Source organism: Mus musculus, chromosome 5, assembly GCF_000001635.26.
Source record: "Mus musculus strain C57BL/6J chromosome 5, GRCm38.p6 C57BL/6J".
Taxonomy (NCBI): Eukaryota; Metazoa; Chordata; class Mammalia; order Rodentia; family Muridae; genus Mus; species Mus musculus.
In genome coordinates this window covers 108,795,561-108,819,424 of record NC_000071.6, presented here as the reverse complement: position 1 = coordinate 108,819,424, position 23,864 = coordinate 108,795,561, and the positions used below count along the sequence as shown (strand labels likewise).

Genomic DNA, 23,864 nt, shown 5'->3' with positions numbered 1-23,864 from the left:
GGGACTGAAAAAAGAATAGAGGCTCCATACAAAGACAAATACAGTCGAATATCTCTGGAACTTGAGGATTACCAGAACTGAACCACGAACAAAAGAGTAATCATTGGCTGGATTTATGGGCCCTACACATATGTAGCAGATGAGTAGCTTGGTTTTCATGTGGGTCCCCTAAAAACTGGATCCCCCAACAGGTGTCATAGAATGTGTTTCTGGCCTGTAGATGCATTCCCCTATCTGTGCCACCTTGTCTGATGTCAATGAGGGAGGGCATGCCTACTGTCAGTGATTTGATGTGTGATGGTGGGATGGATCCCAGGAGCTTCAATTCCTTCCTCTCTGAGAAGATAAAGGTTAGGTAGGAGGAGTTGTGTGAGTAGGGGTTGGGAGGAGAAGGACTAATATTCAGATGTAAAATGAATAAATAAGTAAAATAATGGAAAAAATCATCCATACCTCTGGGAAGGCTGATCTACCACTTGTACCACAGAATTTAGCATACCTGAAGGTACTTGAGGTATCAGTGGCAGATAGGAATCCTGTTTGGAGTCTTTGGCAGGACTGAAAACACTGATTTACAGATGAGTGCTTTGGGGTTTGTAGCAAAGCTCTTCCATGGCAGCTGACAACTGTTCTCCTTTTGAAAGACAGCTCTTGGCATGCTATGAGGCCTTAGAGAAAACTGAATATTTGACTATAGGCAACCAAGTTACCATTTGACCTGAACTGCCCATCAGGAGCTGGGTGTTATTGGACTCACAAAGTCATGAACAAAAGTATGCACAACAGCAAACTATCACCAAATGCAAGTGGTATATACTTGAACTGAGCAGGTACAGAAGGCACAAGCAAGTTGCATAAAGAATTTGCCCAAATAAATGCCTATTGTTTCTACTCCTGTTCTGACGTCTGCTACCAATCATGCACATATAGCTCATGGTGTGTCCTATATGAGAAGTTGACTGAGGAAGAGAAGATTATGATATTGTTTACTGATGGTTCTGCACATTTACAGGCTTCACTCAGAAGTAGACAGCATCATTACAACCTCTTTCTGAGATAGACCTTAAAGATACTGTAAATAGACATTTTCACCTTAGGCAGAACTTTGGGCAGTAAACATGGTATAAGTTTCTTTGGAAGAAGAAATTGCCAGATGTATTAGTCACTGGATTTGGTCTTTATCTAATTGATTGGGTGGATATTCAGGATATGGAAATATCATTATTAGAGAGAAATGGTCAGAAAGACATCTGGGGAAGTATGTGGATAGATTTCTCCAATGGTGCAAAAAATACAAAGATATTTATGTCCCATGTGAATGGTGCCTTCTGCCAAGGAGGAGTTCAATAATCAAGTAAATAGGCTGACCCATTCTGTGGACAGTGGTCCTCTTTCCCCAGGGATTCCTCTCACTTACCAATGGACACATAAACAAAGTGGATATGTTGGCAGATATTGGAGCTATGAATGGGCTCAACAACATAGACTTTCACTGACCCAAAGCTGACCTGTCAACAGCTATTCCTGAATCTGTCAATATCGGAGACAAACACTGGGCCCCACATATGGCACCATTTCTCAAGATGACCAGCTAGAACTGTAGTGGCTGGTTTAGTACACTGGGCCAATTCCCTTTTGTAGGATTGTGTCTGGAGTACAGGAAACCTTTCGGGGTGTCTCTTCATACTACCATGTCCAGTGACTAAAGTCAATAGCACCCTGCATCAGCATAATCTAAGCAGAATACAAAGTAAAAAGACCCATCAGGAGTGAAGGGTTACTCCTCCACGAAAAGATCCAAGACCTGGTGAGGTGCTTAAAAAGGGTGGAGAAAATACAGAGTGGGCAGAAGAGGAAGCTATTTGTAAATATTTTCTAAGACTACCATGCAATCAGTTGCAGGAAGAAGGATTATAATTTAAATGAGTGCTTCTGTTTTATTGTGTTAAGATTGCATTTGTAGTTCCGGGACTCCACCGAAATTTAGTCTGAACAGGTGAGAGGGTGCACCACAGAACCGGACAGCTTCTGGGACAGGCGGAGGCACAGAGCCGCTGAGGCAGCACCCTTTGCGGGCCGCAGACAGACAGCCACCATCCGGACCAGAGGACAGGTATCTGCCTGGCTCGGAAGGCCTCAGCCTCAGGAGCAGCGGGCGCCAACTTGGTTCCGGGACTCCACCAAACTTAGGAATTTAGTCTGCACAGGTGAGAGTCTGCACCACAGAAGCTGACAGCTTCTGGGACCTGCCAAAGCAACACAGCTCCTGAGAAAGGTCCTGTTTTGGGCCTTCTTCTTCGGCCAGGAGGAGGCCCAAACACAAGATATCTGCGCACCTTCCCTGTAAGAGAGCTTGCCAGCAGAGAGTGCTCTGAGCACTGAAACTCAGAGGAGAGAGTCTGTCTCCCAGGTCTGCTGATAGACGGTAACAGAATCACCAGAAGAACTCTAAACAGAGTCAACTATAACAACTAACTCCAGAGATTACCAGATGGAGAAAGGTAAACGTAGGAATCTTACTAACAGGAACCAAGCCCACTCACCATCATCAGAACCCAGCACTCCCAATTTGCCCAGTCCAGGGCACCCCAACACACCCGAAAACCTAGACCCAGATTTAAAAAGCATATCTCATGATAATGGTAGAGGACATCAAGAAGGACTTTAATAACTCACTTAAAGAAATACAGGAGAACACTGCTAAAGAGTTACAAGTCCTTAAAGAAAAACAGGAAAACACAACCAAACAGGTAGAAGCCCTTATAGAAAAACAGGAAAACACATCCAAACAGGATATGGAAATGAACAAAGCCATACTAGACCTAAAAATAGAAGTAGACACAATAAAGAAAACTCAAAGTGAGGCAACACTGGAGATAGAAACCCTAGGAAAGAAATCTGGAACCATAGATTCGAGCATCAGCAACAGAATACAAGAGATGGAAGAGAGAATCTCAGGTGCAGAAGATTCCATAGAGAACATCGGCACAACAGTCAAAGAAAATGGAAAATGCAAAAAGATCCTAACTCAAAATATCCAGGAAATCCAGGACACAATGAGAAGACCAAACCTACAGATAATAGGAGTGGATTAGAATGAAGATTTTCAACTCAAAGGACCAGCAAACATCTTCAACAAAATTATTGAAGAAAACTTCCCAAATCTAAAGAAAGAGATGCCCATGAACATAAAAGAAGCCTACAGAACTCCAAATAGACTGGACCAGAAAAGAAATTCCTCCCGACACATAATAATCAGAACAACACATGCACTAAATAAAGATAGAATACTAAAAGCAGTAAGGGAAAAAGGTCACATAACATATAAAGGCAAGCCTATCAGAATTACACCAGATTTTTCACCAGAGACTATGAAAGCCAGAAGAGCCTGGACAGATGTTGTACAGACACTAAGAGAACACAAATTACAGCCCAGGCTACTATACCCAGCCAAACTCTCAATTACCATAGATGGAGAAACCAAAGTATTCCACCACAAAACTAAATTCACCCATTATCTCTCCACGAATCCAGCCCTTCAAAAGATAATAACAGAAAAAACCAACACAAGAACGAGAACAATGCCCTAGAAAAAACAAGAAGGTAATCCCTCAACAAACCTAAAAGAAGACAGCCACAAGAACAGAATGCCAACTTTAACAACAAAAATAACAGGAAGCAACAATTACTTTTCCTTAATATCTCTTAGTATCAATGGTCTCAACTCCCCAATAAAAAGACATAGACTAACAAACTAGCTACACAAACAAGACCCAACATTTTGCTGCTTACAGGAAACTCATCTCAGAGAAAAAGATAGACACTACCTCAGAATGAAAGGCTGGAAAACAATTTTCCAAGCAAATGGTATGAAGAAACAAGCTGGAGTAGCCACCTAATTTCTGATTTTGTTTATTACAATGCTTTCCCTGTGCCCTCTAGTGAATCCTGCTAAGGGTTTAGCTATCTGGTTGATATTCTCAAAGAACCAGCTCCTCGTTTGGTTGATTCTTTGAATAGTTCTTGTTTCCACGTGGTGGATTTCGCCCCTGAATTTGATTATTTCCTGCCCTCTACTCCTCTTGGGTGAATTTGCTTCCTTTTGTTCTAGAGCTTTTAGGTGTGTTGTCAAGCTGCTAATGTGTGCTCTCTCTAATTTCTTTTAGGAGGCACTCAGAGCTATGAGTTTTTCTCATAGAAATGCTTTCATTGTGTCCCATAAGTTTGGGTATGTTGTGGCTTCATTTTCATTAAACTCCAAAAAGTCCTTAATTTCTTTCTTTATTCCTTCCTTGACCAGGGTATCATTGAGAAGAGTGTTGTTCAGTTTCCACGTGAATGTTGGCTTTCTATTATTTATTTTGTTATTGAAGATCAGCCTTAGTGCATGGTGATCTGATAGGATGCATGGGACAATTTCAATATTTTTGTATATGATGAGGCATATTTTGTGACCAATTATGTGGTCAATTTGGGAGAAGGTACCATGAGGTGCTGAGAAGAAGGTATATCCTTTTGCTTTAGGATAAAATGTTCTGTAGATACCTGTTAGGTCCATTTGTTTCATAACTTCTGTTAGTTTCACTGTGTCCCTGTTTAGTTTCTGTTTCCATGATCTGTCCATTGGTGAAAGTGGTGTGTTGAAGTCTCCCACTATTATTGTGTGAGGTGCAATGTGTGCTTTGAGCTTTACTAAAGTTTCTTTAATGAATGGGGCTGCCCTTGTATTTGGAGCATATATATTCAGAATTGAGAGTTCCTCTTGGAGGATTTTACCTTTGATGAGTATGAAGTGCCCCTCCTTGTCTTTTTTGATGACTTTGGGTTGGAAGTTGATTTTATTCGATATTAGAATGGCTACTCCAGCTTGTTTCTTCAGACCATTTGCTTGGTAAATTGTTTTCCAGCCTTTCATTCTGAGGTAGTGTCTATCTTTTTCTCTGAGACGAGTTTTCTGTAAGCAACAAAATGTTGGGTCCTGTTTTTGTAGCCAGTCTGTTAGTCTATGTCTTTTTATTGGGGAGTTTAGTCCATTGATATTAAAAGATATTAAGGAAAAGTAATTGTTGTTTCCTGTTATTTTGTTGTTAAAGTTGGCATTCTGTTCTTGTGGCTGTCTTCTTTTTGGTTTGTTGAGGGATTACCTTCTTGCTTTTTCTAGGATGTGGTTTCTGTCCTTGAATTGTTTTTTTTTTTTTTCTGTTATTATCCTTTGAAGGGCTGGATTCCTGGAAAGATAATGTGTGAATTTGGTTTTGTCGTGGAATACTTTGGTTTCTCCATCTATGGTAATTGAGAGTTTGGCTGGGTATAGTAGCCAAACTATAGCATTTGTGTTCTCTTATAGTCTGTATAACATCTGTCCAGGCTCTTCTGGCTTTCATAGTCTCTGGTGAAAAATCTGGTGTAATTCTGATAGGCTTGCCTTTATATGTTACTTGACCTTTTTCCCTTACTGATTTTAATATTCTATCATTATTTAGTGCATTTGTTGTTCTGATTATTATGTGTTGGGAGGAATTTCTTTTCTGCTCCAGTCTATTTGGAGTTCTGTAGGCTTCTTGTATGTTCATGGGCATCTCTTTCTAGAGGTTTGGGAAGTTTTCTTCTATAATTTTGTTGAAGATATTTGCTGGTCCTTTCAGTTGAAAACCTTCATTCTCATCTACTCCTATTATCAATGTTCTTTTTCTATAAACATGACAGAATTATATCTGCATATAAGCTTTAGAATCCATTTTCCGAAGAAAATGATTTTCTGAACTGGCAAGCTGGTCCCTCATCTCTTTCTGACTTACTTGCTTGCTCTGACTCTTTTCTTATGGTAATTTTCAAACATATAAAGTCGACTTCAGATTACAATCCACTATTAATAACTTTGGCTAATTTTTTGGTAATATGTTGCTATATCACGTAAGTAACTTAATATCTCATGTGAAGTCTCGAGTTGACAACTTAGATGTGTTGACACATAAATACTCAATTTTCATACGCAAAGCCATTGAGAAAGAGTCTGTTTTGGAACTTTGGATTGCATAGAACTTGATAGGTAGACAGGATTGTCCCTCGAACTCACAAATAACCCCTGTCTTGCCTTCTGATTACTGAAGATAAAGGAATGTGCCAACAAGCTAAGTTACATTTATCATTAAAGAAAAGACTAATTCAAACTAAGACAGGATATCATAGAGAGCAATTGAAAGAATTGAACCTAAAATCCAGCTGTCTCAGCATCTTCCTTCAGTCTTGATCACATGCATTTTCCACATGCCTGGCTAAGTTGCTCTATTATGACTAATCATGACTCCATTTTTGGTAACATTTTCAAGCTAAGTTCATGTTCTCATGGTGCCCCTTTCTAAATAGAATCACAGAAGTTAAGAGATACTGAATATCAAATAAAGCAATGTTTTTATTCATTTCCTATAAGAAACACAATGTATTAAATCCTACCACTACACATGACATTTTCAGCTTCTCAAATGAAATTCAGCCTATGTTATCCATTCCCATCCTTTAAATCTGAAAGGCTTGGTGAATGCTCATTTGTGGACATTTTAACTTTGTTTTAACTTTATTTTTCACCTTCACATGTATTGGAGAGAATTCTTGAGAGCTGCCACATAGAACAAGTAGAACTGAAATTATAAAACATGCAAATAGCACAGCTCAGACAAAGCCAGTTCTTATCTCCTTGTACAAAGATCAATTCTAAGTGAATCAAAGACCACCATATAAAACCAGAGACACTGAAATTTATAGTGGAGAAAATAGGGGAAAGCCTCGAAGATATGGGCACAGGGGGAAAATTCCTAAACAGAACAGCAATGGTTTGTGCTGTAAGATCAAGAATTGACAAATGGGACCTCATAAAATTGCAAAGCTTCTATAAGGCAAAAGGCACTGTCAATAAGAAAAAAAGGCCACCAACAGATTGGGAAAGGATTGTTACCAATCCCAAATCTGATAGGGGACTAATATCCAATATATACAAAGAGCTCAAGTAACTGGACTCTAGAAATTCAAATAAACCCAATAAAAAATGGGGTACAAGATAAACAAAGAATTCTCAACTGAGGAATACCGAATGAATGAGAAGTACCTAAAAAAATGTTCAACATCCTTAATAATAAGGGAAATGCAAATAAAATTGACCCTGAGACTCCACCTCACACCAGCCAGAATGGCTAAGATCAAAAATCAGTTGACAGCAGATGCTGGAAAGGATGTGGAGAAAGACAAACACTCCTCCATTGCTGGTGGGATTGCAAGCTTGTACAACCACTCTGGAAGTCAGTATGGAGGTTCCTCAGAAAATTGGACAAAATACTACCAGATGATCCAACAATACCTCTCCTGGGCATATACCCAGAAGAAGTTCCAACTGATAATAAGAACACATGCTCCACTATGTTCAAAGCAGCCTTATTTATAACAGCCAGAAGCTGGAAAGAAACCAAATGTCACTCAATAGAAGAATGGATACAGAAAATGTGATACACTTACACAATGGAGTACTACTCAGCTACTAAAAACAATGAATTTATGAAATTCGTGGACAAATGGATGTATCTGGAGGATATCATCCTGAGTGAGGTAACCCAATCACAAAAGAAGTCATTAGATATGCACTCACTGATAAGTGGATATTAGCCCAGAAACGTAGAACACCCAAGATACAATTTTCAAAACATAAGAAAATCAAGAAGAGGGAAGACCATTGGGTGGATATTTCATTCCTCCCTAGAATAGGGAATAAAATACCCATGAAAGGAGTTACAGAGACATAGTTTGGAGCTAAGACAAAAGGATAGACTATCCAGAGACTACCACACCCAGGGATCCATCCCATAATCAGCCACCAAACTCAGACACTATTGCATATTCCAGCAAGATATTGCTGAAGGAACCCTGGTATAGCTGTCTCATATGAGGCTATGCCAGTGCCTGGCAAATACAGAAGTGGATGCTCACAGTCATCTATAAGATGGAACACAGGGCCCCCAATGGAGAAGCTAGAAAGAGCATCCAAGGAGCTGAAGGAGTCTGTAACCCTATAGGTGGAACAACAATATGAACTAACCAGTACCCCCAGAGCTCGTGTCTCTAGCTGCATATGTAGCACAGGATTGCTATCAGCCATCATTGGGAAGAGAGGCCACTTTGTATTGCAAACTTTATATGCCCCAGTACAGGGGAATGCCAGGGCCAAGAAGTGAGAGTGGGTAGGGGAGCATGGCTGGGGGAGGGTATAGAGAACTTTCGGGATAGCATTTGAAATGTATATAAAGGAAATACCTAATAAAAAATAAATTTAAAAAAATTAAAGCAAAAAAAAAGGAAAAAGAAAATATCTAATAAAAAAAAAAACAGCTAAAAAAAAATGTCCCTATAGAACAGTATGCAGTCCTAAGCAGCCTTCTTCCACAATGCCATTCATTTCATCCCCTAATTATTTGTAACTGTCTTGTTTATACTGTGAATGTATCAAATTTATTTGGAAAGAGATATTGACAGCATTGTCTCTGTGTGATGGGCCTTTATATCATGCTTTCTTATCACTCTATTTTTGGTTTTGGTTTGGTTTTGGTTTTTTGTGGGGTTTTTTGTTTTGTTTTTTGTTTGTTTTTGTCTTGTTTGTTTTGTTTTGTTTTGTTTTGTTTTGTTTTTCAAAACAGGGTTTCTCTGTGTAGCCCTGGCTGTCCTGGAACTCACTCTGTAGACCAGGCTGGCCTCAAACTAAGAAATCCACCTGCCTCTGCCTCCAAAGTGCTGGGATTAAAGGCATGTGCCACCACTGCCCAGCCTTGCTGTCACTTTAATGTCATCAGTGATGACCTCATTTCCTGTAGTCAAAACTTACATTTCACTCTGTACATGCTAAAAATGTATGATATATACTGGCCCTGTTGGTACTAAGTCAAGCAGTTCTCTAAGGGGCAATTAGAATGACTATAAGAAAGATAGAAAGGAAAACTCAGAAACACTGTTAGAAATCAGAGAGGGTTTTCCAGTCAATACTGTGGCTTCCTCGAGTTTAATTCTCTTAGGCTTTACATACTTCACAGAATCTTGGTAAACAAAGACACAGCTAACAGAAACAATTTGCTAAAATGTACATAAGACATTTCTTCTCGACTTAAAAGTCTCTACTCTTTCCACCAAGGTCAGGAGAATATTCACCCCTGCCCCCTAGCCTTGAGTCTCAGGTGTACATCCTCTTACTGTTCCGTGACTCAGCAATCCAGGAAATCTGATGGGTATCCTTAGGATGTCTGTTTCCAGACCTCCAGTTCTGTATGTTTCAGGAGCCATAAATCAGATGGAGGTGCGTGTTACCACCAAGTATGCAAAAAGTAGAGCCTATCTCAAGAAGACACTCAACTTACTTAATCCATAGGTCTGCAAAACTACTGAAAATTATTTAAACTGACAAAATCATAATTCAACCAAAGTATGAAACAAATTCTTATTCACAGTAACTAAGAGAGTACAATACACTCCATAGCAAGATTTTATTATAAGCTAGTGACATAACAATCATTCAAACAATGGAGTTAAAGACTCCAGTTAATTCAGTGTGGATAGTATGGGCAAAAATACAAGGTAGTTCAAAAAATACAAACCAAATCCAATACTCCATCTGTGTCACCCACTGTAATCTAACCAAGTTACAAAAATTAATATAACAGACATACATCTGTGTTCTTACAATGTAATCCAAGACAGAACTATTTCAAAACAAATACCAACTAGACATGAATAAAAAAAATGTAAGGTATATACTATCATTAGCAATAAAATTCTCTCTCCTAAATGACATTTAAATTATTTCATTCCTTTGAGTAAATGCACAAAATTGTTCTCAATCATATTAATGAAGTAAGAACAAACATCAACTAAAGAAATGTTTCATCAAATGGCACTGAGTGCCAGGAACTGATTACAGGTAAGAGATCAGCATAGTAACTGAGTGAATGTCTGCACAAGTACTGATATTGGACAGGATGGGTGTTGAATCTCTACAATTCCAGGCATTTTTGGATTTAGCATAATGACATTTTCTCCGGATGACTAGAATCACAGGAAGTTTAAGGAGATTTTATAAATATGACTAGCATACAATACTATATGAACAAGAGAAAGAATGCTCACTCCTGGCTCAATGCTGTATGTCAGACTGCCCTTCCCTACACTAGACAATGGAAGACATGATGTCCCATGATTCAACTCAAAGTCTGAATAATATGGAACATTTATGATCTTCTCAACTCTTGTCTTACTGTGGAAGCTCTGATAAAATCCATTGTGTTTATACATATGGCTGTTGACATGGTTTGGTCCAAGCTGTCCAGGGGAAGATTATCCCTGGGAAGAATTATGTCATGGATATGAATGAAATCATGGCACCTGAGGATGGAAAACATGATCTTCACAACATGTTTTCAAAAAAGTTTTGATCAAAAGTTTTCAGATCTCAGATGTAGAGCTTGAGGCCAGAATTTTCCCGATGACATAGAATGAATGGAAAGGAACTGTTGAATATGACTAAGTGGATCTCCAGAGAGCAGTAGCCTTAAAAGAGACACACAGGTATATGTGTGTGTGTGTGATGTTTGTCTGCAGAAGAAACGGATTTCACAACTACTCCATCTTAGATCCTAGCAGACATGAAGAAGCTGCGTACTTTCACTATTTCCTTTTTGCTCCTGAAGTTTTCTCTCATCTTATGCCATGTAACTGATCCCATTTGCTTTTGGAGGATAAAGAATAATGAAGAAAATGATGGAGATTTGAGAAGTGACTGTAATTTTCTCCTTTGGACAGACTATGAAAGTACTGAATTCAATTTTTATAATATTGTTGATTTTAGGTAAGTCATTAACTTTAGTTCCTATTTCAATGTTATGTATTATAAATATTTAGCTGTGTACAACAACTGTGAGGTTCTGTCCTGTTCTTCCTCGTGTACTTTATTAACCACTGAAAATTAATTATAATATCAATCACTACTTTAATACTTTAAAATGTGTCACAGTTTAGTTTAGCTTTACTACAATGGATTCCAGTTCACAATGCCAGACAATGAGAGAGACTGGAGTCTAACTGTTGAGTATTTGTGGATATCATATGGTGAAAGCTGTCTCTTCATCTGCCTTGAATTCACAATTCACACCTTTGGCAAAAGCTATAAATAAAGAGACTGCATCACTGCCTGTATTCTATTGTCTGCCAACGATTCCAGTATGAACATGCATCTAAATGCTGTCATGAAAAGGGTACCTAATTTTGGCCTCCAAAGTGGTAGGGCATAAATTCATACATTGCAGTATTTGTGTGTGGGGGGGTCTACTATAGCTGATTACATGTATAACATTATATTGTACACATGTATGTATATATATATGTGTGTGTGTGTGTACATATATATACATATATATATTTGTGGATATACATATACTTTGCTTTTTAAAATGGTGTTTAAATGAGCCCTGCCCCTCCTGCCATTTTGGAGTTGACACTGAGTGTAGAAAAAAACTGCCAGGCTTCATATTCTGTTACCAGAATAACCTTTTTGTCCAATTGTACAAATGACCAGTCACATGTTAGGTTTATTATGGTCAATGTTTCTATTATTATTTCTATTATATTATTTATTATTACTTCTATTATTATTATTTCTATTTCTATTATTAGCCATAGGTGGTCAATATTTCTATTAATTATTGAATAAATATTGAAATACCATGAGAGAAAATCTAGGAGAACAAATGGACTTCCTGTGGATGAGAAGCTGTTCTCGAGGTGGCTCCTTAGTTCTGAGATCCCAAGTGAGAGATGTCATCATTGGTGACTGCAGATCATGAGGGAAGGAGTGTTGAAATCACGCACATTTGAATTAGTCAATGTGCCTGGGACTTCCTTTTTTCATGAATCAAAGTTTCCTGTGCTTTTCTGTCTCTCACTCTCATTCCATCTCTCATTCAGTTTTCAGGTCTTTGGGATTTAAAGAATACATTTTCCAATTGTTAGGCACAGTAAACTGTGTACACTTGGATAGTGATGGTGGCTTCACATTATGATACTTCTGTGTTAGATCAGTGGGAATTTCATTTCTGATGTATCCTGTATTATCCCACACCTCATTGAAAAATAGTGGAAATTCTCATTGGTGAGCCTTTTATAAGCCATAATAAAGTTTATAATTACAAATATGTGAACTGTTTCAATACATGTTTCAGATTTAGAAAGAAAACCTTAGCTCCAAACTCTCAAATGAAAAATACAAATGAGCACATTGGGTATTTTTACTCCTAATGAGAGGTAACTGCTAATAGTAACAGGTAAAGTGCCAACTGTGCTGGGGCAGATGAGCACATTTCGTATGGAGAGAAGATATTGTACTCAGACATCACTTAAAGGATCTCAAAGAATTAGGAAGACTGAAATGTTAAGAGAAATTTGAAACCATTTTTATGAAATTGACATAGTAACAACACACTAAAAGGTAACATTAAAATGATGTGTAAAAGAGCCAAAAAGATAATATTCTGATTATATGGTATATTGTATCATTTTGTATATTTTGAAATGGATAAATAAATTTAAACAAAATACATCTTATGTATGAATATATAATGGTGCAGATTTTAAGACTTCATTAAAGAGACATTGTTTTAAATCCTATCTTTTATAACCCTAGTTTCTAGGATAAGAATTACATAAACTATTATCCCAACACGAGTTGTTGTTTAGAATGACTCCAACCTTGAGTTACCCGTTTTAAACTAACTTTCTGTTACCAGTGTTAGAAACTTTTTTTTTTAACTTTTTTTTTTTAGGCTTAGATTTTTTTTAATTAGGTATTTTCCTCGTTTACATTTTCAATGCTATCCCAAAGGTGCCCCATACCCACCCCCCCCCCAATCCCCTACCCACCCACTGCCCCTTTTTGGCCCTGGCGTTCTCCTGTACTGGGGCATATAAAGTTTGCAAGTCCAGTGGGCCTCTCTTTGCAGTGATGACCGACTAGGCCATCTTTTGATACATAAGCAGCTAAAGAAAAGAGATCCCGGGTACTGGTTAGTTCATATTGTTGTTCCACCTATAGGGTTGCAGTTCCCTTTAGCTCCTTGGGTAATTTCTCTAGCTCCTCCATTAGGGGCCGTGTGACCCATCCAATAGCTGACTGTGATCATCCACTTCTGTGTTTGCTAGGTCCCGGCATAGTCTCACAAGAGAGCTATATCTGGGTCCTTTCAGCAAAATCTTGCTAGTGTGTGCAATGGTGTCAGCATTTGGAAGCTGATTATGGGATGGATCCCTGCATATGGCAATCACTAGATGGTCCATCCTTTTGTCACAGCTCCAAATTTTGTCTCTGTAACTCCTTCTATGGGTGTTTTGTTCCCATTTCTAAGAAAGGGTAAAGTGTCCACACTTTGGTCTTCGTTCTTCTTGAATTTCATGCATTTGGCAAGTTGTATCTTATATCTTGGGTATCCTAAGTTTCTGGGCTAATATCCACTTATCAGTGAGTACATATTGTGCGAGTTCCTTTGTGATTGGGTTACTTCACTCAGGATGATACCCTCCAGGTCAATCCATTTGCCTAGGAATTTCATAAATTCATTTTTTAATAGCTGAGTAGTATTCCATTGTGTACATGTACCACATTTTCTGTATCCATTCCTCTGTTGAGGGGCATCTGGGTTCTTTCCAGCTTCTGGCTATTATAAATAAGGCTGCTAGGAACATAGTGGAGCATGTGTTCTTCTTACTGGTTGGGACATCTTCTGGATATATGCCCAGGAGAGGTATTGCGGGGTCCTCCGGTAGTACTATGTCCAATTTTCTGAGAAACCGCCATGTTAGAAACTTTTAATCATACCCAATAACTTATAAGCCAATATTTTATAACCAAGACATGCAGAACATGTTTATATTTTTAAAACCAGTCAGGAAGAAAAAAATAAAGTGGCTACACCTATATATTTAGACTAGATAAACATTTCTTATTTTTCTACCTGTAATTTCAACAGAGGATCACCTTGTCACCTCCTAAACCCAATAAACACAATCACAGAGATTTTTCTAGGAAAATCAGCCAAAGGCTTTCTTACCATAAAGGCTGAAGAGCTTCTAGCCCCCTTCAGAGCAACTAGTGCAGGCAATCAGCCCATAGCAGGGCTTCTTTAGCTGTGCCTGATTCCCAACTACAGGTGCGGGGTAACTTATCTGTTTTTGTTGTGCAAAGTGAGACTGCTTTTTTTTAACAATTTAAAACTAAATCAAGGGGTAGACAGCCAGCAGATAAAGTTTTAACCATTTTTCCTTTCAACATGAAACAGAGAAACAAGCAAGCAAAAAAATTAAAACACAAAGTGACAGACATGGACATATTGGCATATTAAGGACAAAATGGTGAGGGAAGAGAACTAAATGTGCCACCAAAGGGATATCCTACCTAAGAGAACCAGAACCAGAACTAAGGATTTCTCCAGTAGGAGCCAGAGAGGAAGCGGGATGTCTCCTGACTTCCTCCTGACCCCAGGAGCTCTGAAATAGCTTATGTTCATTTTCCTTCTCTTTTGCTAAAGCGTCCCAGAAAGGAGGGACTGCTGCTTTTCTGAAACCCATTCTTTCTCTCCTGTTTAAGGTCTAAGGCTTCCTCTCCTTCTTCCTAGAGAAGGGAGAGGAGGCACAGTGGCAGCTACCTATGGTTGCTCCCCAGCGCCCTGCTTTTTTAACTTCCCCAATTCCTCCTCAGCTTGTCTAATTAATTCTTTCACTAAGTTCCACCAACTGTTCTTGGGTAAAGGCCAGTGCTTGTGAACTTTCCCTGTCCTTATTGTCGTCAATGGCATCTTTTATAAGCGTACAGAGGCAAAGGGTAATGGGATTTGCCTAGGTGGTCCTTAGGACTTCTCCAACTTTCTCCCAGGTATCCTTATCTAAATTCTCTTCTTCTGGGAACTATGGACAGCATGAGTCCACCTGGACTAAAATTTTTTCCAATGTCTGTTTTTTAAACCCTGCTCCTCTTGCTTGAAGCAGCTCTTTCAGGCTGCAAATGAACCCTTTCTTTGTACTGCCCTGTACCTATTGGCTGCTACTATCCTAGGTGAGTGGCTTTGGATAAGCACCATCAAGCCCAATTGTTTCCTTGGAGTACAGTTCTTAATAGCCCATCGATTAGCACATATAATTAATTACTTACCTGTACTCTGAATTGCCTTTTACTTTCAATTTGTTCCTTGGATGCTCAAAATAAAAGCAGCTTTTCTCAGCAAGTCCTCCATGTTCAGGAGGAGTGCCTGTTTGGGTGCCACCTCTACCCAGCGGCTTACAGCTGAGCAGAGCTCACCTGAAAAGGAGGGCTGGAAAAGAAAAGAGTTGGGGGAAAGAGAAGCATGGAGCAAAGACAGTGTTCTGATCAAGGCTCAACGTTTATTTCTGCAGCTCCAACTTATAAGCACTTCAACAAACAAACCTCTTCTTGAGAAAATTCCTGTACAGAGGAAACATAGATAAGAGTTCCTCTTGGCTGAAAACACTGCCTTCCCTCAAGGCCTTGGCTACACACACTGCTCTCATGGTCTTGGCTACTACTTTCTGACCTTGGCAATACACACTGCTCACATGGCAGTACTCTGGCTCTCCTTAGTATAAAAGGCATTTAAATAAAAAAATTTAAGGAGAATGTATTATGTGCATCACATGTGGTTTAAGTAATGCTTTTTTATGTACCTGTGGAATTACAACTCCAAAATTATTTTATAATGGTCTCATCAATAGGACTGAAATCTAGATCAAGGTCAGCATTCAGAGATAAAACAATATCGATTTTCACAAATACCAAAATTATCATATCATAGTGCCTATGTCTACAAATTCTTAAATTGTATTCAACTCTGAAGTTCTCTAATTTATGATGCTTATTCCAATACATTTAGACAGAAATCTAACATCTCTTATATTACAAACTTCACTACAATTGAAATTTTTATTTCAAACATCTCCCTTAATCATCATTATGCCTTGTTTTAGAATACCTGCAAGAAGATATGAGTATTTTCTGGTATTGTTTTTTGCTACTGATGAAATCAACAAGAATCCTGATCTTTTACCCAACATGTCTTTGATAGTCTGGCTTCTTAGTGGTCAGTGTGGAGATGAATGGTCAGTTCTACATAAAAATTATTCACAAGAAAATATTAATGTGAAATTTATTAATTATGACTGTTTATCACCAGCCTGTTACATAGACCTTACAGGACCATCATGGAAAACATCGTTAAAAATGTCAATTCAGTCTAGGACACCAAAGGTAAGAATTTGTGACACTGGATAAGTTTTTTAAAAAAAAAACTTTTTTTTAAAGATTTATTTATTTAATGTGTGTGAGTACATTGTCTCTACCTTCAAAAAGACTAGAAGGGTGCATCAGATCCCATTACAGATGGTTGTGAGCCACTGTGTGGGCCCTGGGAATTGAACTTAGGACCTCTGAAATAGCAGTCAGTGCTCTTAACCACTGAGCCATCTCTCCAGCCCAAGTGAGCAACTTTTAAATTCCATTTACACGTGCCTGAAAGAAAACTTAGACAGCATGCATTTATGAATGCGCACACACACACACACACACACACACACACACACATATATATATATATAATAAAGAGTTACATAATCAGATTATAGATGTACTGCGAAAAAAGGCAAAACTGTTTTCTATTCCACAACATTCAGACTTCTCAGGGATACTCTAGACTCTAATAGGAATAATACATGATATTTATAGTATAATCTTAAGATCTTTAATGGGAGTTCTGAAAAGTGAATAACATTATGTGTGTATGAGTCAAAACACTCTAACAATCATATCCCTCATGTGGGTGTTTCATCCTCTCTTCTACATCCTGTAGGTTTTCTTTGGACCATTTAATCCTGACCTGAGGGACCATGACCAGTTTCCCTTTGTCCATCAGGTAGCCACCAAAGACACATACTTGTCCCATGCCATGGTCTCCTTGATGCATCATTTTAGATGGATGTGGATAGGACTGGTCATTTCAGATGATGACCAGGGTATTCAGTTTCTATCAGACTTGAGAGAAGAAATGCAAAGACATGGAATCTGTTTAGCTTTTGTTAATATGATCCCAGAAAACATGCAGATATACATGACAAGGGCTACGATATATGACAAACAAATTATGGAATCAACAGCAAAGGTTGTTATCATTTATGGTGAAATGAACTCTACCCTAGAAGTCAGCTTTAGAAGGTGGGAAGATTTAGGTGTAAGGAGAATCTGGATCACAACATCACAATGGGACGTTATCACAAATAAAAATGATTTTAGCCTTGATTTCTTCCATGGGACTGTTACTTTTGAACACCACCACAGTGAGATTGCTAAATTTAAGAATTTTATGAAAACAATGAACACTGACAAATACCCAGTAAACATTTCTCAGTCTATAGTGGGGTGGAATTACTTTAATTGTTCAACCTCAATGAACAGCTTTAGCAAAATGGATCATCTTACATTCAACAACACATTGGAATGGACAGCACTGCACAATTTTGACATGGTCCTGAGTGAAGAAGGCTACAATTTGTATAATGCTGTGTATGCTGTGGCCCACACCTACCATGAACTCATTCTTCTACAAGTAGAATCTCAGCAAACAGAAGTACCCAAAGGAATATTCACTGACTGTCAGCAGGTAAATTTTCTTACATTTCATTATGCTTAGATATATCAATGGGATCTTTTAAACGGACCCAGAGAAATAACTGCACATTTGTTAGAAATTATTCTCTCAGCGGAAAGATTTCTACACTGCAAATCTCAATAATGAATCTTTAACTTGGATAAATACCATACACAAGGATCACATTTGATAGGAGACAATACATTTTTATATAATATCAGTGAATTTTTTGAAAACGTGTCTCAACACTTCATCAAATTTTAAAATGGGAGCGAAGAGTTTTATCATAAAATCCTAAAGTGACTAAAGTAGGATATTTTTCTAAGAATAATTTCTCAAGAATTAGTACATGGACTGGGCAGTGGTGCCACATGCCTTTAATCCTAGCACTTGGGAGGCTGAAGGCAAATTTCTGAGTTCGAGGCCAGCGTGGCCTAACGTGTGAGTTGCAGAACAACAAGGGCTACACAGAGAAACCCTCCTCAGGAAAAAAAAAAGAATTGGTACATGAACTGATGTTAAATTTAAATTAACAAATATTTACAAAACCATAAATGATTAGGACTGCACATTTTATTCAGTTTAGGCATATCACATATATGTATGCAGTATGTACATGAAAGACCCACAGCCATTCTTTATTTTCACAACTTACAGACATTCAGACTTCCCTTCCTTTGCACATACATGGCTTCATTTTTTAAAAAACTACTTTTGATGAACATGCACACACACACAGATTATGTTACTTGTTATCTAGTAATAATTTTTCTAGCACATTTTACCATTGAGTGTTAATATGAAGTATATTAATTTTTAATTATTCATGAGGTATATCATATTTTACTACAAGGAATTACATTACTACAGCTGTCTTTCTGAAATTCATTAAGAAATTATGGAAAATTCTCAATTTCCCATTCCCTTTATTGATGTGCATGTGTAAACGTCTAATGATGCATCTCACTTAGGTGGCTTCCATGCTGAAATCCAGGATATTTACTAACCCTATTGGAGAACTGGTGAACATGAAGCATAGGGAAAATCAGTGTGCAGACTATGACATTTTCATCATTTGGAATTTTCCACAAGGCCTTGGATTAAAAGTGAAAATAGGAAGCTATTTACATTGTTTTTCACAGAGCCAACAACTTCATATATCTGAAGATTTGGAGTGGGCCACAGGAGGAACATCAGTGGGTATACCACAATTTTGATTTTTTTCAGAATATCTAATTCTAAATTATGAAGTAATAGCACTGAAGTAATAGCTCTGTGGCTAAGGCCAACTGCTACTCTTGCAAAAGACCATCCTCAGTTATAACCACCAAAATTTGATAACTCTCAGCTTCATGTAAATCTGGTTATAGAGATCAAAGACCTCTGGATTCAAAGTTCAATAGCACCCACATGCCTATTCACCCACAATACAGGAATATATTTATTAAATTTATAGCTCGGTGTGTGTGTGTGTGTGTGTGTGTGTGTGTGTGTGTGTGTGTGTAATTATATATAAAACATGAAATTTTCTGATTCATTGTGAATATATTTACAGTCTAATTAAGTATAGCATGTATTAATTAACAGAAATCTTTCTCCAGATTCAGTTATCTTTTTTAATTTATATATTTTTATTAGCTATTTTACTTACTTACATTTCAAATGTTATCCTTCTTCCCAGTTTACACTCCTCTGTGGAGGGTTGCCTTATCTGGCATCACTGGGAGGGAAGACCCTGTTCCTGTGGAGACTTGATGGCCCAGCATAACAGAATGCTAGGGTACTAGGGGGGGAGTGGGCAGGTGATTGGGGTAGCTCCCTCATAGAAGCAGGGGAATATGGGGGTGGATTAGGGGATTCCAGGTTTTCTTTTAAGTTATGAAAACTTCATTAATTTTATGAGAATCTTATATAACATATTTTGCTCATATTCATTAAACATCTCTTTCTTGATTTACCCTAACTTCTCTCTATATACAACTGTGTGTTCTTTTTTATTTTTATTTTTACAAATCATGAGAGAGAAAGTGATGCCACATAAACATTACTTTTGGATTGATTAGTTTTAGAAGGAAAATTTTTAAATTCCTACAACCTGAATGTTACATATAAAATACTACATAAAGTAGTAAATATTATATGACATTCAGTACATTGCAGGGTAATACAAAAAACAATGTGCCAGAAATTGTTAAGTAATACTGGTCATCAGAGGAATATTTATAGCCATATCTGTTAAGGTCTCATTATCAATCTATGGGTCATTATAAGTACAATGTATACATGAACTATACACACACACATATTATATAATATTTATGTATTGCCTCAGGTTCCCTCCTCCCTGTGTAGTGTGACATGTACTGCTGGATTCAGGAAAATTCATCAGAATGAAACAGCAGACTGCTGCTTTGATTGTGATCAGTGCCCAGAAAATGAGGTTTCCAATGAAACAGGTACATGCTTGCATGCAGAAGAAATATTGATGTTCAACTGCCTTCTCTTTCCATACTAGAAATATGATATGATATGGCCTAGATGGAAACTAGACACCTAAAATTTCCGTGTTTCAGAACTTAATCAGTTAAATACTTCTTTTATACCCAGCAAATAACTTGCAATATCTTCTACAAACCTCACTTCTTTCACAATAATATAGTTACTGATTTTATATTATACAGAAAAAATTTAGGGGGACATACATGTGTAACTAATTTTAAATAAAAATTTTATGCATAATTTATGCGTTTATTTATTTTTCTTTGATTCTTTGTACACAGAAACTGGACTACATGATCAGTCCACAATCTTTCCCTCCATCACCCAGATTAGTCCCTGACAAAGAACCGATGCTCAACGTAACAGTTGTTTAGTGAAATATATTTTAAGAGCTTAGATGGCTTAAAAGATTAAGCAATTCCTGTCAAAGAATTAGAACAAGAGTGAAGATTTCAAGGCTGCAACAGAGATGGGAGAGTGTTTATCATCTATCACAGCCTAGCTAAGGAAAGAGGAATAAATGTGAATATCCATAAACTTCATACCATACAGTTTGGAATATGCACTTGGGAAGAAAGAGATCTTCCCACAAAAAGAGAGACATGCATAGGCCTATGAGGCATACAGCTTCAAGAATGAAAATATTCCTTTATGTAAATATTTGCATGAGAAATTGTATGTTTTGGTGTGTATGTGTACATACAGACAAAGGACACAACTCTCAAAGAAAACAAAGTACATAATGTATTTCATCAACTGGCATCAAAATTATGTCTCCACACTACACTTGTCAATGAGTAATGAATTTATGGTTTGAGGAATTAAATAATCTGAGATTATACTTACTAATATTCATCATTTTTTCATTATTTTTGTTTAATAAATAAATTTTGCTGTTCCATTCCCTATGATGGTGTTTTGTTCTATCACAAAGCATAGATTAATAGACAGAAATCTTAAGTTAGTTGTCCTTACAGCAAAAAGGAATGGAATAGATGTCCAACACCAACATATTTGTGGATATAATCACTGAATAACACAAACACACAAATATTAACAACATAATTAGGATATCTTATGAGGGTTTATTGTTCTTTGCCAGCAGATATGGAACAGTGTGTGAGGTGTCCAGATGATAAATATGCCAACTTAGAGAAAACCCACTGCCTTCAAAGAGCTGTGTCATTCCTAGCTTATGAAGATCCATGGGGGATGGCTCTAGGATGCATGGCCCTGTTCCTCTCTGCCCTCACAGTTCTAGTACTAGTCACTTTTGTGAAGTACAAGGATACTCCCATTGTGAAGGCCAATAACCGCATTCTCAGCTACATCCTGCTCATCTCTCTAGTCTTCTGTTTTCTCTGCTCATTGCTCTTCATTGGACATCCCAACCAGGCCACCTGTATCCTGCAGCAGACCACATTTGGAGTATTTTTCACAGTGGCTATTTCTACAGTGTTGGCTAAAACAATAACTGTGCTCATGGCTTTCAAGCTCACTACTCCAGGGAGAAGGATGAGAGGGATGCTGGCATCAGGGGCACCTAACTTGGTCATTCCCATTTGTACCTTAATCCAACTATTTCTCTGTGGAATCTGGTTAGTAACATCTCCTCCCTTTATTGACAGAGAAACACAATCTGAATATGGAAAGACCATCATTATTTGTAACAAAGGCTCAGTCATTGCCTTCCACTTTGTTCTGGGATACTTGGGCTCCTTGGCTCTGGGGAGCTTCACAGTGGCTTTCTTAGCTAGGAACCTTCCTGACAGATTCAATGAAGCCAAGTTCCTAACATTCAGCATGCTGGTGTTCTGCAGTGTCTGGATCACCTTCCTCCCTGTCTACCACAGCACCAGGGGAACGGTCATGGTGGTTGTGGAGGTTTTCTCCATCTTGGCTTCTAGTGCAGGCTTGCTAGGGTGCATCTTTCTTCCAAAATGTTGTGTTATCTTAGTTAGACTAGATTCAAATTTTCTGCAGAAGTACAAAGATAAATTGCCTTCTTGAATCTTCAGTAATTTTAAAGTGTTAGATAATACTTTTGCTTTGTCTTAACAAAAGTACTACTAAATCATACAAAAATTTTAAGTGAAATACCATGTTAGTACTTATAATGTAGGGCAGCACAGCACTGCCTAATATAATGTCAATTATATAGGCAAATTGTTATGGGAGCTATAAGAAAGAAGACTATAAAGAGCACAGACATGAAGTCAATAATCAACATTATTCCATGTGCTCTCATTGACTGTCTGCATCCAAGTTCCTGTCTTGACTTCATTCAGTTAACTGTGACCATGGTACATAGGGAAATAAGACTTTTCTCATATGGTTCTTTTGACCGTTGTGTTTTGATATAGCAACAGAATCTAAGACATCAGCAAAATATTAAACTGCTTTGGCTGGGATTTGGAATATGACAGATTACTGTTGCAATAGAAGGCATGGTTTTGAAAAGAGAAACAGGATTGAATGTTAGTAGAGTGTGGAGCATAGTTACAGTGTTGCATTTTGTTGATGGCCATCACAGAAGCCCTAGTTTTCATAATAGCTTTATAATGTACTATGAAAATATTCAGAATAGCAGATAACATACTAAGAAGAGTACAGTATATGAAAAGGATTATGGGGTTCAAACTGTGCCTGCCGTATAAGGCTCTTGAACTTTATATGAAAACACACCATTTCATTATGAAATAAATGTGTTTAATTCAGCAATAAAAATTGGTACTGGAAAAAAGTCACACATGAGACCTTTATCACAATAAGGTCAGGGGAGTCTGTGAATATATAAATCACTCTAGATGAATGACATCATAAATGTTATGAATATAGGAGTAACTAAGGATTACTTGGTTTAATATTACACACACACAGACCCACATACAAACACATACACATTATAATTTCTGAACATCAGTTGTTGTTAGTCAGTGTCATTTTCTCTCAAAGTATTGTTTGTTGCTTTTATTTTTAACTGTTATTTTGTAGTTTATTTTGATGGTGTAATTTAATTGTTTTGTCTTTATATTTCCTATGTCCAGAACACCACTTGTAGCCCCTCCATACACTCCTAAAATGTGCATGGCATCTTATTTCATTAATGCTTACTGAGTGCATATATGTATTTGTATATACAAATACATTTTAAAATATAAACTGTTGAAACCATGTAAAATTGCATGTATTTATGTTCTGATGGCTCATTATTTGGTACGAACTGGCCAATATTTGTTCCCTTCCCTGGCTATGACAACCTCCTCCATTCCTTAAAGGAGATTTACAGTCTCTTGTAAGTGATTGTGTAGGCTAGAAGCTTTGCAAGCTTTCTTCCTTCCACGCTGCCATGTACAGTACGGTAATCCTTCTTCAGATCATATTTTGTGGGTCATATTGGTAAAACTTCATGGTCTACCTATGCTCTTTCTAGAATATTTATAATCACAACCAGTTTCCTCAATCTTTGACTCACAAGATCTTTCCCACCACCTTCTTTTCTATTCCCTGAGCCTTGGATGAGGGAATATTTTCTAAGAGGATACATTGAATTGTTTCCTCCAACTGAATGCCCGGGCAATAACTATCACTCTATCACAACATCTTTAAAAACAAGATCAAAAAGAAGTCTTCATTATCTCA

General features: G+C 37.6%; 1 protein-coding gene across 2 annotated transcripts; it reads left to right on the top strand.

The window, feature by feature from the left end:
- Positions 1-10,670: 10,670 nt before the first annotated feature.
- Vmn2r8 (vomeronasal 2, receptor 8) lies at positions 10,671-22,232 on the top strand. Of its 2 annotated transcripts, NM_001104620.1 has the most exons (6): positions 10,671-10,873; positions 16,051-16,330; positions 16,929-17,735; positions 18,695-18,919; positions 20,056-20,179; positions 21,325-22,232. In NM_001104620.1, exons 1-6 carry the CDS (start codon positions 10,671-10,673, stop codon positions 22,230-22,232), a joined length of 2,547 nt encoding a protein of 848 aa, NP_001098090.1. The 2 variants fall into 2 exon arrangements, with proteins under 2 accessions (NP_001098090.1, XP_017176546.1); XM_017321057.1 differs by lacking the exons at positions 18,695-18,919; positions 20,056-20,179 and having other exon boundaries at positions 21,325-21,345.
- The last annotated feature ends 1,632 nt before the right edge of the window (positions 22,233-23,864 follow it).

Excerpts from the sequence above, each read along its gene's own strand:
- Vmn2r8 (NM_001104620.1), top strand. The coding sequence starts at position 10,671 with ATGAAGAAGCTGCGTACTTTCACTATTTCCTTTTTGCTCCTGAAGTTT. Across the intron at positions 16,331-16,928 it reads TTCAGTCTAGGACACCAAAG|GTTTTCTTTGGACCATTTAA; the intron begins GTAAGAATTTGT and ends TACATCCTGTAG. Across the intron at positions 17,736-18,694 it reads TATTCACTGACTGTCAGCAG|GTGGCTTCCATGCTGAAATC; the intron begins GTAAATTTTCTT and ends CATCTCACTTAG.